This window comes from Ailuropoda melanoleuca, chromosome 18 (genome assembly GCF_002007445.2).
Source record: "Ailuropoda melanoleuca isolate Jingjing chromosome 18, ASM200744v2, whole genome shotgun sequence".
NCBI classification, from domain to species: Eukaryota; Metazoa; Chordata; class Mammalia; order Carnivora; family Ursidae; genus Ailuropoda; species Ailuropoda melanoleuca.
The window spans coordinates 33,063,749-33,081,072 of record NC_048235.1 but is presented as its reverse complement, the minus strand read 5'-3'; the positions used below and the strand labels follow the sequence as shown (position 1 = coordinate 33,081,072).

Here is a 17,324-nt window from a genome sequence, read left to right as displayed (position 1 = left end):
CCCCTCCCCCCCCCCCATATAAGCATTTCACCTGTTTGGAAGATATGTAAATGCCATTGGAGGAGACTCGTTTGCTATCAGTAACTTGAGCATTTTTATCTTTGTTCTTTCTTCTCGCTGAAACTAGAAATTACTTCAAAAATCATTGGTCTAAGTACAAGATATAAACGAAAGCCTCAACCAGGCACCACCCTAATCTGAGAATTGAAAATTTCAGTCTTTCCTTCCTTAACAATAAGGCCAGTGTGTGTGGGTGTTGACAGTAGGCCCTTGAACTCTCCCTGGTTGGCCCGCCGACGCAGGTTACCAGGCTAAGCTACCTCCAGCGGCAGCAGAGCGAGCGTAGAGCCCTGAGCTTTCCCGCTGCGCGGCTGGCGCTTCCCTCTCGGGGTGCGCACCTGCCGAGCTCAGCGGTCCTGCGCGAGCTGCGCCTCCACCTTCCTGAACGCTTCAACTGCTGTTACAACGCCAGCTTGGCTCCAAGAGAGCGGAGCCATGTTCCTTCTTCTGGTCCTCCTCACCCGGCTTGGAGAGCTGCACGCAGATCCCGGTAAGTCCAGATACTCGTTACCCCTTGCCATCCAGGCCTGCGGGGGATGGGGATGGGGATGGGGAACTGTGTTCGCTTAGGGAGCTGTATTCTTTGGTCCAGGCCCCAGGCCCAGACCTTACCCCAGCCCCGCGCTCTCCCTACCCACTTTCTTCTTGCCCCTCGCTTCGGCGTCTGTGGCCAAAAAAGTAGAGGCAGCCTCCAGGCAGAAAATCTTTTCACGTCTCTGGGATGGCATTCTTGTCTGTAAAACGGACAAAAATGAAATAATGGGTCTTTTCCACACACAAAAATTCTGCTATTCTAGAAATAATCGCATCGCCGTAAAGAACCTGTTTGTCAATGATTTCCTGATTTGGTCACTGCTGCCCTCCACCTGCTCCACTTGAAATTGCAGATCACTCTTGTATTCACTATTCTGTATCTTTTCCCTGCAAATGATCCCATTTTCTTGCTGTACCTGTGTTTCTCTTTTCCACACTTCTTTTATGATACCATAGTTTGTTATTCAGCGTTACCTAGCCAAACTGCCAAACTGCCTATCTGGGGATCTCTTTATGTGTGTGTGTGTGTGTGTGTCTGTCTGTCTGTCTGTCTGTGTGTAGAGAGTGAGAGAGAGAAAATAAAAACTTGACATCTTGACAAGGGCCAAGAACTTTGTAGGTAAGAACCAGAAACACAATGGAAAGGAAGGGTAGATACATAGATAATACTGAAAAATATTTGGTAATATAGAGAAACAAATGAGGGATTAGATTTAGAAATGGATAATGTAGAATTGTAGGTATCAAAATAACTTTGCTTATTTTTATTTTAGGTCCTCATAAAACATTTCTGCAGACCACGGTTCCTGAGAAGATTGCATCATCTGATGCAAAAGGAAATCCAGAAAATAATGTAATTGGGAAATATTTTTAAATCTTAAATTGTGTTAAGTTGCCTTTACTATCAAGACTAAAGTTGCTGAATGGAGGCAGGAACAGAATTCTTGGAGGCAGAGCTGACAGCTGGAACTGGGTTCACAACAAGGAGCCATTCCAAGTGTATGAATATGTATGACTCTGTATGTGTGTGTTTCTGTTGAGGTGAAGGATTTTAGGGATAGGATCCACCAGGGCCAGGATGAGGGAGAAGCAGACAAAGTGCTTGATTCAGGCGGAAAATTTAAGGGAATGGAAAAAGAATTCCCCCAGGACCAGGATTAAGGTATGGCCTGGTGGGGTGAGTCAGGGTCAGATACCGTCTTTCTTTAAAACTTTGATAACTTGTTCATCATGGATGTTTTTTTTTTTTTTTGCACTAATTTTGATTGTCTAAAATATTGTATTGAAATAGTATTTTTTTGTCTGATTATTGAGTTTTCTTTTCCTCACTCCTAGCCCTGGTGATTTCCTCCAGCTACTTGCCTCATCTTTCAGAGTCCGTGAGAAGCTGAAAGATGATCTGTTAATTAGCTTGTAGAGAAGCCTGGATATTAGTACATATTCCTTCTGTAATTCCCCAGGAAAATCTACTTCTCACATGGTTTCTTCTACTATAGGATAATCTAATGCTAGTCGTAACTGTGGGTTTCCAAATTAATTTTTTTCTTTTTCGTGGTGTTTAAAAACCTTCCTTCTGTGTTTTACATAAGGATACACTGTATCAGGTTTCTCCCTCCCCCATTACTCTTTGTTTTCTGAAGGTGACTTCTCCTCCCCATATTCTATTTCTTTACATTTTCTTCCTGTAGTAGCTGGGTTTTCTTTACCACCCACCCTCCAACCCCCACACCACCCACCACCCACCAAGTGAATTCTTAGTCATGCAAAGTATATGAGTGTTACTCCAGTTTTTGTTTTTTGTTTTCTTCTGATTGGAAAGAAGGGGCTCCGCTGGATTTGTTTAGTTTCCTTCTTTCTAAAATGAATAATACCAACACTTTCTCTCTATTATTTATCACTGAGCAGATGATCTTTGAGTTCACCTCGTGTCCAATCTCTAGCATTTTTAAAAAGTCATTTAATAATATGAAAGTTCAGTGTGTTTCTTTTAACTATAACAATTTTAAAAGCTTCCTTTTACTATTTTTGCAACAAAATTATTCTTAATGTGGGATGTGATTGTATTTTAATATATTCAATATAATATGAGGGAAGACCTGCAAAAGTAAGAATGCCTAGGAGGCACCTAGAGACCTCCCAGATTTAAGAAATAAGAACATTAATTAATGTTAATATTAACCCAGTTAATTTTGAATTACTTCTAATTGCCTATGCGTATGTACTAAAGATAAGAAAGAAGTATTGCATGGTACATACTAAATAACGTTAAATACTAAACATAATTTGTTGGTCATCTGAAACAAATTGTAAGTATTGTTGACTAAGAAAAGAGGTGGAACTGAATATAAGAAAAGCATTTATTTGGGGTCACAGAATTGCATTTCAAGAAGCACAGATTTAGGAGCAACCCAAATTGTGCCCCCCAGGGAACAAAAAAAAAAGGTTTTTAAGACAAAAGGGGATTTTCCTGTATGTTGTCGACAAAGAATTTTGATTAGTGTTCGTGGCAGAAAACTAATCTTGGCTGAATATAATTGATTGCTAAGGTGATCACTAGGGAAAGCCTCTTCCTATAGCAAGTGCTTGGTCTGAGTTGTTGGAATATCTGCAGTTTGGCCCAGTTCACAGCTTTGGCCTAGTTCAAAAGTTCATGGTTCTACCCTGTGAAGACATGCATAAATCCCATTTTTCCTAATGGCCTCCTGGATCTATTTTAAAACCCCTTGATATGAGTGACTCCATTTCATTTCACCTTTCACAGTGTCTAAATTATGTACGTCTTTCTTGAATTGTATTTCCCTGATGATCTGACTTGCCTTAACAGTTCCTTGTTTTACAGAATTTGTTTATAAAACTCCTTGCAGTTGTTCCATTTATAATGTAACATAGTTTCTACAGTGGTCATATATAATTTATTCCTTCTTTTTCCCAATGAACATTTAGTGGTTAAAGAAACAACAACAACAACACTGGACATTAGCATTGTGAAGTTAACAACTCTTATCATTGTTCTTCTTAGCTTGTTTTTGCATTCTTCACCATTCTGTTGTATCTCTTAATTGACAATGTTTTAAAACGTTGTCCATTGACAAAACCAGAATATTGTCATCAAATTTTCTTGTCTTCTTCTTCAACACCACACAGGATGAGTTCTACTTCTTCCATGCTGGAAAACCATTTAGCAACATCCAGATAAAAGAACTGAATTCTTCAAGGTATTAAAACATTTCAAAAGATAGAGCAAGTGCCATACTAACTATCCACTTCAAGTTGGAATTTCTTTTCCTGTTCATAAGGAATGTTTTCCCTTTTGAGAACAGACTTGACACCAGAGGAATACATTTGGAGGATAGGGCTCAATTCTTTCTTCAACACGTTCAGTTTTATTCAATGGAATACTAAAGTCACACTGCTCACCTTTCAGTTTGCAAAATCCTATTGCTAAAGAGATAACTCTGAAAAAGAAATATGTAGGCCTCACTCAATGAGAGATTATTTAAAAAGTCAACAAGAATATTTTGGGCCTTGTTTTAGAATTAAAGCATGATTTCAGTGCTTCACATAAACTGAGGTTCTCCCAACTGTACTTGTTCAAGAGAGCCAACAGATTTGGTGGGTGCAAGAGATTTGAAGAATACTGAACATCAGCAAAATCATGAAAATCTTTTAATCACTCACTTAAAACAGTATAGATGGTGAAGCAAGAGAGCAATATCTTGACAATAACCTCACTGTCAAGAGAAAGGACATCAGGTGCTCTTTGATATGGCAAGGACAGCCAACACCTTCTTAGAATCATTCATGCTTTGCTTCAGTTTCTTTTTTAAACAAAATTTATTGATTGATTTTTGTGAGAGAGAGAGAGAGAACGGGTATGGGAGAGTGCACGAGTTGGGGGGAGGGGCAGAGGGAGAAGCAGGCTCCCCGCTGAGTAGGGAGCCCAATGAGGGACTCTATCCCAGGACCCTGGGATCATGACCTGAGCTGAAGGCAGATGCTTAATCAACTGAGCCACCCAGGCGCCCTGCTTCAGTTTCAAATAAACATTTTCTGCATATTTATACAAACACCTACAAAAATTTGTACTTATGTTACCTCCACAAAAGTAGTGTGATTTTTTTCATTAACTCAATAAGGGAGTCTCTATACAAGTTTGCTGTTGTCTCTGAAGTCTTATTTGGAAGGGATTTTACTTTCGAATAGCCTTATAAGCAGGCTCTGTTCTCATTAGAAAAATGCTATACAAGCAAAGGAAACATGTTTTCTGCATTGTGATTACTTGCACCTGGGGCTGTGCCCTAACAATTGACATGTGTAGATCTCTGGTGATTTATGTAATTGCATGAAAAACCATTACATTCTTGAATTATCACAATGGATTTCAACTTGTCACCTGAAATTTTGCTTGCAATTTTGGAATCAGAAAATACTTCTGGTAATTGTACATTCAAATAGTCATCTAAGTAGAAAACGGGTGATACACTCTGTGCAAAACCAATACAGTGTCTGTTGCAATTCTTATATTTTTCGAATTTTTCTCTGTCCAAAAAATTTGTTGTATCATCTTCTTTGGTACTATATGAGGAAATCATTTATCCATTTTGCTTAGCTCTTAGTGTATGTGGGTTTATATTTGACTTTCCACTATTTTTGATGTTAAATGAACAATTGCATACTTTACAAAGAGCTTCAAAAGGACTTTTTCTTCATTTGGTAAAACTGTTTAAAATTTTGGCATTTGGGGTTTAAATATACACAAAAAATAGATAATAGTCCAAAATATTTCAAAAAGAATTAAAAATACTGAATTTGATAATCTCACAGCTGTGTTGGTGACTCTGTCGCAAGTCCAAACTCACAATTAATCATAAATGAGTTGAACCATTGAAAGGGTTGCAAACTTGTAAAATAAACAATACATTGAACTTGATACGTGATTCAAAAAAAATAATAATAATTACAGTTTGCATGTAGGGGCTAGTTGTAAACACCGTCTTCCTGAACAAACCCAGAGCTAATCTCACATAAGGTTTTGGGAAGGTTCATGCTCAGGGATTAGTGGGCTTTCGGAAGGGAGAGTGTTTAGGTATAGACACGCTCTCGGCTGTGTTAACGTGGTGCAGTAAGGCTCTTGTCGATCATCTCAGTGGAGTGAGACGTTTACTGATGCTTCCCTAGGGACTAGGGCTGTCACTGATTTGCTGACTTCCAGAAGCTAGTTATTTGAGGGTGCCTCTTGGTGATTGTCTGATTTTCTGATTGTGCGTTCTGACAAGTTCCACATAACAGTAGTTACTTGTTCACGACTTGGGACTCTGGCCAAAGAAAGCCTTTCCCTTTCTTGAATATGAAAAATAAGTGTTTTTAATTCTCAGTCTCTCCTTTTGGATTTCCCTCAGACAAACCTACATGGAGAGTTGAGAGATCATATAGGTCTTTATTTCTGAAGGTATGATATTTGCCTTGTGTTGCCATTTAAATGATTTAAACACCAGCTATTGTGGTGGAAAAGAGCTGACTATGAAAGTTCCGTAATTTATTGAAAAAAGCTGAATACGGAATATTTCGGGTGTTCTGACAAGGTCGGTACAGGGCCTAGGATAAAAATCATTAAATTAAGGACATGTCCATATGTACAGGATGCCTGGCAACTTTAAACACACACCAAGATCTATTTAGGAATGAAAAAGAAATAATTTACTTGCACATTTCTGAGTGTCCTAAATGACTTCTTTGAGTTAGATAAAGGGATTAAAGGCAGCTGAGGCCTGTTCCAAATCCTCATGTGGTTTGATCAAATAGAACACTCATTACCATCTGTTACACAAAAAAAGAGACCCATTTAGTTTAGCGGGCAAAGAAAGAAGTAATAATAATTGTTTTTCCTTTTCTTCTCTCTTCCTTGGTTTCTGGGCTGAAAAGTATCATGGTACAAACATTTTGCCCTAGAAACTGATATTAATAACAAATCTTGGTAAAATGATGATTCCTCTTAAAGCCTGAATTGCCTGAGCCAAGGCTATTTAAGGGAAAATTGGAGCACTAAGGCAGAGTCTCAGGGTATTCTCCAACATAACAAATGTATGCCAACTGAAGCCGCTCTTTACAACCCCTTGGAACTTGATTTTTATTAATATTCTTTGGTGTTCACATCCTAGTATCTTATAGGGTTGGTGTAGTGTTTTCATGTTGCTTGGTTTTATTTACATAATAATGTTTGCATACTTTTCCCACCACAACCACCAGGCTCCTAGTTCTATTTTAGATGAATTTTGTGAATGATGGTGGTATACATAATTCCTTCCACAAGAACAACCAAAATGAACAATGTGAAAAATCTTTTTCATCACTCCTGCAACTACAAGTTTTGCTAATAAAGCAAACCAAAGAAGACATGTCCACATATAAAATATGACTCAGAATATCTTTGAGATCCTCACATTCCCCCAACCACCCTGCCCCCATATAAAACAGTGAAGGTAGGAAATTCATTAATTTCTGCTTAGTTAGGAAGAATTATCAGTGTGCTGCAGAATGTCCTCCAATTCATTCCAGCAGTGATGTAATATGTTCTTAACAGGGATTTTTAAGTCAGTTTCTGTGATTAATTTGATTCAAATTAGTGTTTTTGAAATATTTCGTGGAGGATTTTTTGGCCCTCAGGCACAGATGTATACTGTGATCCTCCAATTTCATAGCACACTATGATTAATGGTCCCATCAAGCCCCTGATTATTATACTTTTTCCCTTTTTCCAAGTCCCCATTCCCATTTCCCCCTTCCATCCAATGATAACCATACCTATGTACTTGATATTTGTCTTTATATCTGTAATTCCATTTGTATTATATTTCAGTAGACAGAATTCTGAGGTGTCCCTCATGGGTCCTACTCCTTGATGTGCACCCTGTGTAATTCTCTCCTCTTGAGGATCGATGAGACCTGTAAATATGATAGGGTGGCCACTGCATTGATTAATTTATGTTTTTGAGACTCCATCACAGCTTTCTGGAGTGTTTCTCCACCTGACCTCAAAGAAAACACAAACTGCCATGTTGTGAGCTGCCTCTGGGGACCTTGTGGCGAAGGAACCATTGGAAGCAACTTTGAGCTGAAAGCAACCTTGGCATCCTTCCCTTTAACCCCGATAGTCATTGATCTTTTCAATGTCTCCATAGTTTTGCCTTTTCCAGAACGTCATATAGTTGGAATCATACAATAAATAGCCTTTTAAGATTGGCTTCTTCCACTTAGTAATATTCACTTAAATTTCCTCCATGTCTTCTCATGGCTTGATAGCTCATTTCTCCTTAATGCTGAATAATAGTCCATTGTGGGGGTGTACCACAATTGATCCATTCAATTACTGTTAACATCTTTTTTTTTTTTTAAAGATTTTATTTATTTATTCAACAGAGATAGAGACAGCCAGTGAGAGAGGGAACACAAGCATGGAGAGTGGGAGAGGAAGAAGCAGGCTCATAGCGGAGGAGCCTGATGTGGGGCTCGATCCCATAACGCCGGGATCACGCCCTGAGCTGAAGGCAGACGCTTAACTGCTGTGCCACCCAGGCGCCCCCAATTACTGTTAACATCTTGTTTGCTTGAAAATTTTGGCAATTATGAATAAAGCTGCAATTAACATCTATGTGCAGGTTTTTGTGTGTTTTTTTATTTTCATCTCCTTTGGGTAAACACCAAGGATTGTGATTGCTGGATCATATGGTAAGAGTATATTTAATTTTGTAGGAAACTGCCAAACTGCTTCTAAAATGGCTATACTATTTTGCATTCCTGCCAGTAGTGAAAGAGAGATCTTTTTGCTCCACATCCTTGCTAGAATTTGGTGTTTTCAGGGTTCTGGATTTTGGCCATTTTAATAGGCATGTAATGGTATCTCATTGTTTTAATTTGCAATTCACTAATAACTTATGATGTGGAATATCTTTTCATACGCTTATCTGCCATTTGTATATCTTCTTTGGTGAGGTTTCTCTTTAGTTCTTTTGCCCATTTTTAATGGGATTGTTCATTTTCTTTTTGTTGAATTATAAGAGTTCTTTCTATATTTTGGATAATGGTCCCTTATCAAATGTGTCTTTTGCAAATATCCCTCCCAGTCTGTGGCTTGTCTTCTCATTGTCTCAGAATCTAATCAATTAATTTCAATTTATTAATCTTTTATTTTTTGCTAATTGCTATTTGCATTTCATTTAAGACATTTTTCCCTACTGCAGGGTTATAAAATATATCCCAGTGGTTTTATGTAGGAGCTTTATATTCCTTTTAACTGTGATATATCTGGATTTTTTTTTCTATCATGAGATAGAGAAGTCAAACTTCACTGTTTTTTCTATGTGAATACTGAGCAGCATGTATGGAAAGGCATTTATCCTCCTCAGATTACAAAGGTGACTTTACTGAAAATCAGATAAATATATATTTGTGGCTCTTTCAGGATTCCTTATTCTGTGCCATCAGACTGTTCTTCAAAACTTTGGCCCATATTTCACTGCCCTAATTACTGTAGCTTTATAAGTCAATACAGGTTAGTGTAGGCACTCCTACCTCTTTTTTTCCATATTCTTGTCTTGACTATTCTAAACTCAATCAACTTGTTCATATCCACGAATGACCTGCTATGATTTTACTGAGTTTGCATTGAATCTATAGATAAATTTAGGGGAAATTGAACAATATTGGGTCTTCCAATTCATGTACATGATATATCTTTCCATATATTTTAGGTTTTCTTTCAATAAGTCTTAGTAGTTTTTAGTGTAGATGTCTTGAAAACATTTTTGTTAAACTTATTCTCAGTTTTTTTGAACATATTTTAATGCTGTGATTAAATGGTGTTGTTTCTTTATGTCATACATAACTGTGAATAGAAGTTGGATTATCAAAAGTTGATGAGACTTGTTTTATTATCCTTCATGTGATAGTAAAATGGTTTCATTTTGATAAATGTTATATGTGCACTTGAATATTTCTTTTTCAGTGATTACGTGTAGTGTTGCATATATGTCAGATAAGTTTAGTTGATAATGCTGTCCAAATCTTTGTAGCCCTACTGATATTTCTCTTGGGTCCTTAATGTAACTTCTTATAATTATAAAATCTCCACATATACTTTTGAATTATATATAACTTTTTTTAGTTTCATCAATTTTTGTTTTATATATTTTGGAGATATAATATTAAGTGTTTAAAATATTTAAGATTGTAGCATTTTAACTTTTAATTGATGCTTTTATCATTATAAAATGTCCCCCTTTATTTCTTATAAGTCATTTTGAATCATATATTGCTTGCTATTAATATAGCTACACTATCTTTCTTTTGGGTATTGTTTACATAGTTTAATTTTTAATCCTTTTATTTTCAGTGTTTTATGTTTTAAAATGCTTCTCTTTTATAAAGGGTATAATAATAACAATTATTTTTTAAAGCTTTACTTTATTTATTTGAGAAAGAGAAAGAGAGAGAGAGAGCAAGTGAGGAGAGGGATCTCATGCAGACTCTGCTGAGTGTGGAGCCCAGTGCAGGGCTGGATCCCATGACCCTGAGATCATGACCTGAGCTGAAATCAAGAATCTCCCGCTTAACCTACTGAGCCACACAAGCGCCCCATATAATTATTATTTTTTAAATCCGTTTGGTTTTTCTTAATTTTTCCTTCCTCTGTTCTTTATAATCCATGATGTGAATATTATTCTAATTTATCTTTTTAGGTTATTAGTGATGCATTGTTTATTATTCTTTTAATGATTACCCTTTTTATTACTGAATTTATATTTTTACCACTCCCTGAATAACTCATGGACCTTGAAACTTTACTCCATTTGTGTTCTTATTGTCATTTATGCCATTGTTACATATTTTACAACTACGTATTTTTTTTAATGCCAAGAGCACTATCACTGATTAAAACAAATGATATTCACTTAAATTTACCAACAACTTATTTTCTCCTGTGGTTTCCATTGTCTTACCTTTTTATGATTCTATCTTATAACAATTTCCTTTTTATTAAAAATAATACAGTATTTTTAGTGTTTCTTTCAGTGCAGGTTTGCTGGCAATGAATTCTCTTTTGTGAAAAAATATGTTTATTTTGCTTGCATAACTGCTGGATATTTTTGCTGGATATAAACTCTTGGTTGGATATCATGTTCTTTCAGCACTTTAAAGATGCCATTCCATTGCTTGCTGGTGTTCATTATTTCTGTGGGAGACTTATGCATACTTTATATAAAAGTCTTTTGAAAGTAATGTGCCCTTTCTCTCTCGTTGCTGTTTAAATATGTGCTTTTTGTCTTTTTGTTTTAGTAGTTTGAGTATGATATGCCTAAGTTTGTTTTCTTTGTATTCATTCTGTTTTGGATTAATAGAGTATTTGAGAGTGGGGGTTGACATCTTTCATAAGTTTTAGAAAATCTCAGGGATTAATTTCTCAAATCTGTTTATTTCCTGGCCTCTTTCTTTCTTTCTCCTGTTTTTCTTGGACTAAAATTACATGAATGTCAGACATTTTTAATGGGTCACACTTCTTTTATTTTCTTCTTCATATTTTTTTCTCTGTGCTTCAATCTGAATATTTTCTATTGATCTGTATTCCTGTTTACCAATTCTGTCTTCTACTCCATCTGATCTTCTCTCAAACCCTTTCTATTGAATTTTTAATAGCTGGTATTGGATTTTTTTCTGCTCTAGAATTTCAATCTGTGTATTAGATATTCTACCTACCCTTCTGAAATTCTCCATATTTTTCTCACTTGAGTCATGGTTAATATACATATTACCTGTAGCTTTGACATAATAATTTCCCTATTTTTTATTTGGTTTTTGGTAATTTGATCCTGTTCTTTTGCATTTCTTATAATTTTTTATTGAAAATTGGTGTATTAGTTTTCAAGGGATTGCATAACAAAGTAACACAAGCCATGCGGCTTAACAACAGAAATGTATTGTCCCACAGTTCAACGAAGGAAGCTAGAAGTCCAAGATCAGAGTGTTGGCAGGGTTGGTTCTTTCTGAAGACTGTGAGGGAGAATCGGCCTCAGTTCTCACTTCTTGGCTTATAGATGGAGTCTTCCCCTTGTGAATCTTCACATGGCATGCCTCTTTGTGTATGTCTGTGTTCAAATTTCCCGTTTTTATAAGGATACCAGTCATATTGGATTAAAACCCACCCTAGTATCCTAACTTTACTACTTCTGTAAGGATCCTATCTGAATAAAATCATGTTCCAAGGTCCCGGGTTTAGGGATTCTCATATAAATTTGGAAGAAGGGAGACAGTTCAACCCAAACTTTTGGGTGCTCTGTATGAAAAGTTGTGGAACTCTAGATGATGTATTTTTGAAGTTTTTTTTTTCTCTTCCTGTCAGTTTTGTACATTTCTTATTATTTACATTCTAGTTTTTTGTTTTGTAAGCTATGTGGATTTAAAATTTTATTGATGCTATCATATTCCTCTTTATTTTTCATTATATTTGTTGAATAACAGGGTATTTTTAGAGGGCACAATTCTCAGGATCCTCACCAGATTCCACTTATATACTCATTTCCAGATTGTCATTCAAATGACTCTTCTCAGAACATTTATCTGTTCAAAGAATCTTGTTCTGCTATAATACAAAGTTGAGGAACTGAAAACTTTTAAATGACTATTTCTCTTGTTAAAATAATTTTTAAAAATTAGCCAAATAAATAATTTAGTGACTCTTATATTTCCTGTTATCTTCTAGTGGGTTCTCTAGACATGTCTCTGCTCCCCCTCTATCCTCTACCCTCTCCCACATTCTATTCCAGAGGCATTTCATTGCTTAGGTGGATAAGCAAAGTGCAATGGTATTTATTATGTTTTATTGCTAGAGGTGTAGTGCATTTCTTGTAGTGTTATCTTTTAGGAGTATCTCTTCCATGGAGCAGTATCTCCTTCAATTTGCTTTTTGGGAGGTCTGGGAGTAAACAAATAATAGGTTCTTTCAAGTGAGGTGAGAATCTTTGGTATTGAAGGGTGATACATATCTAAGCCAAAAGAAACAATCATCAGGCAAACTTCTCCCTCAGAAATGTTAGTTAGGGTGAATAATAGGCCTGTGGGGACTAGTACATAGTTCTCAATTTAGAATTCTGAGGCTTTGAATATCAGGAGGGAAGCATATATAATGGTTATACATAATTACTAATTTTGTCAATATTTTTAAAGGATAACACAGAAAAGACATTATTTAGCATATATTATTTGCAAGTATTATTACTGATTTTTTTGGATACTCATGTTACAGATTGCTTATATCATTACAATAAAAGGAAAGCCATATTTTGTCCATCTCACAAAACAGTAAGTAACTATTTTATCCTTTAAATTTTTAATTCTTTGGTTTCTTGATTTTTAAAAATAGGTATGAATGGAACCATTTCAATTCAAATGTGTATTGATACCTATATACATGTGATAATTATTGTATATTGATTATTGGGTAAAATCATAGGCATACAAAGGTAAAACATGGTCCACAGTAAAAGAATTTATATATTCAGACAAATTAATAGAGGAAGGGAGAATTTTATTATAATGTGGTATTATAATAAATGTATAAATAGTATTCTTTGGAAATGAAGGAATATTTTTTGGAGAGAGGTAAAAGATAATTTGTATCTTGAGAGAAGATACCTTGTGAGCTCCATAAAGAAATGAGGTAGCGTAGGGGGACATTCTGTTTAGAGGAAATTGTGCGCAAAACATGGAGGTACAAGACAGAGTGGATTCTGTGGTGTGCAAAAAGTCCATGTGAATTACTAAAGGGTGTATTTCTGGAGGATAGAAAGAAAAGATTTTGGAAAGTAGGCAGGAGCCAGGTTGTAGAAGATCTATAATGCCACAATAAGGGTACTGGAAACCAAAACTGTTTGTTTGTTTGTTTTTTATGTTAGTCACCATACAGTACATCATTAGTTTTTTTTTTTAAATTTATTATGATATGTTAGTGACCATACAGTACATCACTAGTTTTTGATGTAGTGTTTCATGATTCATTGTTTGCCTATAACACCCAGTGTTCCATGTAATATGTGTCATCCTTAATACCCTTCACCGGGCTAGCCCCCCCCCCCCAACAAAACCCTCATAGTCTTTCATGGTTCATCTCCCCCTCTGATTTCCCCCCCTTCATTTTTCTCTTCCTTTTCCTAATGTCATCCATTGCTATTCCTTATGTTCCACAAAAGAGTGTAAAAATGTTTTTAAACATGTACTTTACAGTCCCATTGAAAGTTTAAGCTGTTTTTAAGGAAGCAGAAGTTGAGGTAAGGTGTCTAATTACTTGGTTGTATAAGAGTTTAGGTGAGTGATGGTGGCGTCTTGGACAATGGCATTGGTCATAGCACAGGAAAGAAAAATTCAGTAGACCTCGAAGGTGGATTTGTTAGAGTGATTGAGAAAAAAAATGGGGTTTCTTGGATAATTTAGTTGTTGCTTAAAAAAATGGGTAGGTTATAATTAATTAAATGAGAAACAAGTGAAATATATGTGTGAGGAAGGGGTGAGTTTGGTATGCAGTGCCTTCTAAGATATTCAAGTGGGTTTTCTCCATTAAGTATATGAATACAGGGATTTGAATCTCTGAGGAGAGAATGACAATAAGGATATAGATTTAGTAGTAATCAATAGTTTGGCTGTAGTATAAAAAAAGAGCTTATAGAGTGCTTATGAATAGATTGGTGACTAAAGACTGAATCCTAGGAAAGCTCAGTATTTCTGAGAAGTATAATAAAAAAAGAGTGGCCTACATGGAAGATCAAGCTGGAAGGGTTAGGGAGGTGGGAAGAGAAGCAGAGAGTGATGTGTGATGTAAATTAAGTGATTAGACTGAGTGGTCCGAGTTTTTACAATGATGGCAGAAGTCCAAGGCAATGATTTTAAAATTGCCTTTTGGATCTGACATTCTGCCAGTTATGAATCTTTTCTAGAGCAGTTTCAGGGTGAATAAGAATTGATAAAGTGGAGAAACTGTGTGTAGACTACTCTTTTGATAGAATCTTTTGAGAATTGAAAATATATAAAGAATAGCTAGAGTAGGACACAAGGTCAAGGGAGAATTATTTATGAAGGTAATGATTTCATAATAAACTTTTTAATAGCATTAAGGTAAAAAACATTCGAGAGGAATAGTTGAAATTATAGGATTGAATAAGTGTGTCTCTTCAATGTACGGCACAGATGGGATTGGTAGCACAAGTGTAAGGGTGTGCTTTTAACAATAGAAGTAGACATCTTCTGGAAATAAAGGTAAGGAATGAGGATGGGTACAGGTGATCTGAAACCGGAGTGATGTGGAAGTTACATGGGATGATTGGCAGGAGAGGTGTCAAGTTTCTGAATTGTTACTGAGGAAAATGAAGAAAAATTCTGACAAAGGTTATTGAGAATTCGGTACTTAGCTAAACTTAATGAATATGAATTTGTAGTAATGCCAAGGAAATTTTTTTAAAAATTTTGTTCTAACCCTAGTTTTTAAGATTCAGTTTTAAATCTGGAATCAGTGAGCAATAAAGGCAAAGATTTTAAAGTTCTATGCTGGAAATTGGGACCTATGTTATTTTACTATTTGCTATTTCTAGCTATTTGGGTTGTTCATTAACATGCATTTTATTGTATGTTACTATAGTTAAAACGCATTCTGCAGTACCTGGTTTATTGTAAATGACAGAAAAGTAATTGGACAATTGACTATGCAAAGGTAATTAGCACTACAGTTCCTCAGTAAAAGGACAATTTGTGTTATGAAGAATAATTATTTCTATGTTTTCTGTTTCACAACTTGAGCATGTTTTGTGATTTTTGTCTAGATCATTTTTATCTTCAGTTTCTGTTGTTTACTCTTATGACAAAGATGGCACCCAACATTCTCAGCCTTTGTTAGCGCAGGTAAGACTTAGCTTTTTTACAGATTTCTTACTCTGGGTTATCTTTAAAAATGTAAATATTCTGAAATTTCTATAATATTATTTTATACATTCACTGAAATTGAATAATTTGGACTAGTTCTTATTTCTACCTGGCTAAAGTTCATTGGATAATTGCCCATGCATGTTAAAGTACTAAAGTAGATAAAGTAATAAATGCAAATGACACATCTGGGATGTCCATTTTAAAAATAAGTTATCCGTTTGTTCTTGTGTATTTTTTTTTTCAGATGGATTGCAGTTATCATGGATATGTTGCAGGTTTTCCAGATTCTCTTGTGTCACTCCACACTTGTTCAGGACTCAGGTTGAAGCCTATTTAAAGATATCCCATTTGCCAGTATTACATCCTGCTAAACTGGGTTGATCCTCCGTTTATCTTTTCTAGTTCTATATTCACCTCTGTTATCTCAGTTCCCTGAAAAGTGAGGCAGAATTACTGGTAAAATAGAATTGGTCACTTTGGCAGCATTTGTGCCTGATGGAAGGCTACTTGTTGATTCTAACAGGCTCTGCTGCTTGAGGCTTTGAGTGGTCTTGAGTGTAGGGGGTGTTGGTTGGTCTCTCCCATACTTCTTTAGTTTTTCCAGATTTTTAATGTTTTTATTGATGACTTAATTTCCTAGCATGGTCAAAAATTGTAGAATGCCTAGATCTGATAGATATTTTGGCTCTGGTTCTGGTCATTTTTAATCAGGTAATACCTTCCGGTAAGTCCACACAAAAAACGACATATGACATTAAGTGTCAGGGAGGAGTAGGTATCTCAAAAAGAAGAAAGGACCTAAGACTAAGGAAGAGAGTGCCTAAAGATCTGACAGGCTGGCTTAGAAAATCTATACCCTAGGAAGGGGTCCTAACCTATTTAATCACATGGATCCATGACACTTATATACTTTCTTTAAGATAATAAAAATATTTCTCTTAGGATATTTGTAATATAAGGTAGTATGCATCCTGTGGTATTACTGGTCCAGTTTTGAGTTTAACACCTCAATGAATAAAGTAGAGAAACCAAGGTGACTTTAACATAAATTTTTTTTTTGCCAAAATTTCTCATTAGAATATTATAATTTGGGGGGCACCTGCGTGGCGCAGGCATTAAGCGTCTGCCTTCGGCTCAGGGCGTGATCCCAGCGTTCTGGGATCGAGCCCCACATCAGGCTCCTCGGCTATGAGCCTGCTTCTCCCTCTCCCACTCCCCCTGCTTGTGTTCCCTCTCTCGCTGGCTGTCTCTATCTCTGTTGAATAAATAAATAAAATCTTTAAAAAAAAAAGAATATTATAATTTTGGTAGAATAATTTCAGACTTGTTTTGATTATTTTAATACTCAGGGGAACACTACAGCTCAAAAACATCTCATATGGAATTGAACCAATGGAGGCCGTATCGGGATTTGTGCACATGATTTACGAAGAAAAATATGATAACATTAGTGTACCTCTCTTAGGAGAAACTAAGACTTACAGCTATAATAATATATATTATCATATCAGAAAAAGTTCAGAAGTAAGTGTTGACTTTTTAATTTTAACTTATTCCTTATAATTTTGTGAAATGAAAACTACTTTCAGAGCAAAATTTGATGACTTGCAGATCTTGAGATTATTTTACTTTTCGGGAAGGCCTTGCATGACTTTTAAAACGGATAAAGAATGAAGTTAAGTTCTTCACTAAGCTTGTTATTAGATTAAAGTTTAGTAAAGACTTAGGTAATTAATCTTGGACACAAATGTGAATATAGGATTCAAGAA

The 17,324-nt window shown here is 35.8% G+C and overlaps 1 protein-coding gene across 1 annotated transcript in view; it reads left to right on the top strand.

Annotated features, from left to right (window-relative positions):
• The first annotated feature begins 123 nt into the window (after positions 1-123).
• Positions 124-17,324, top strand: part of LOC100463615 (disintegrin and metalloproteinase domain-containing protein 5) — a 137,593-nt gene continuing 120,392 nt past the window's right edge. The window contains exons 1-6 of the mRNA XM_034647778.1: positions 124-550; positions 1,368-1,447; positions 12,890-12,945; positions 15,453-15,531; positions 15,800-15,876; positions 16,905-17,079. Of these exons, the coding sequence (XP_034503669.1) occupies positions 496-550; positions 1,368-1,447; positions 12,890-12,945; positions 15,453-15,531; positions 15,800-15,876; positions 16,905-17,079 (522 nt within the window). The 5' untranslated portion in view covers positions 124-495. The remainder of the gene's footprint in view (positions 551-1,367; positions 1,448-12,889; positions 12,946-15,452; positions 15,532-15,799; positions 15,877-16,904; positions 17,080-17,324) is intronic.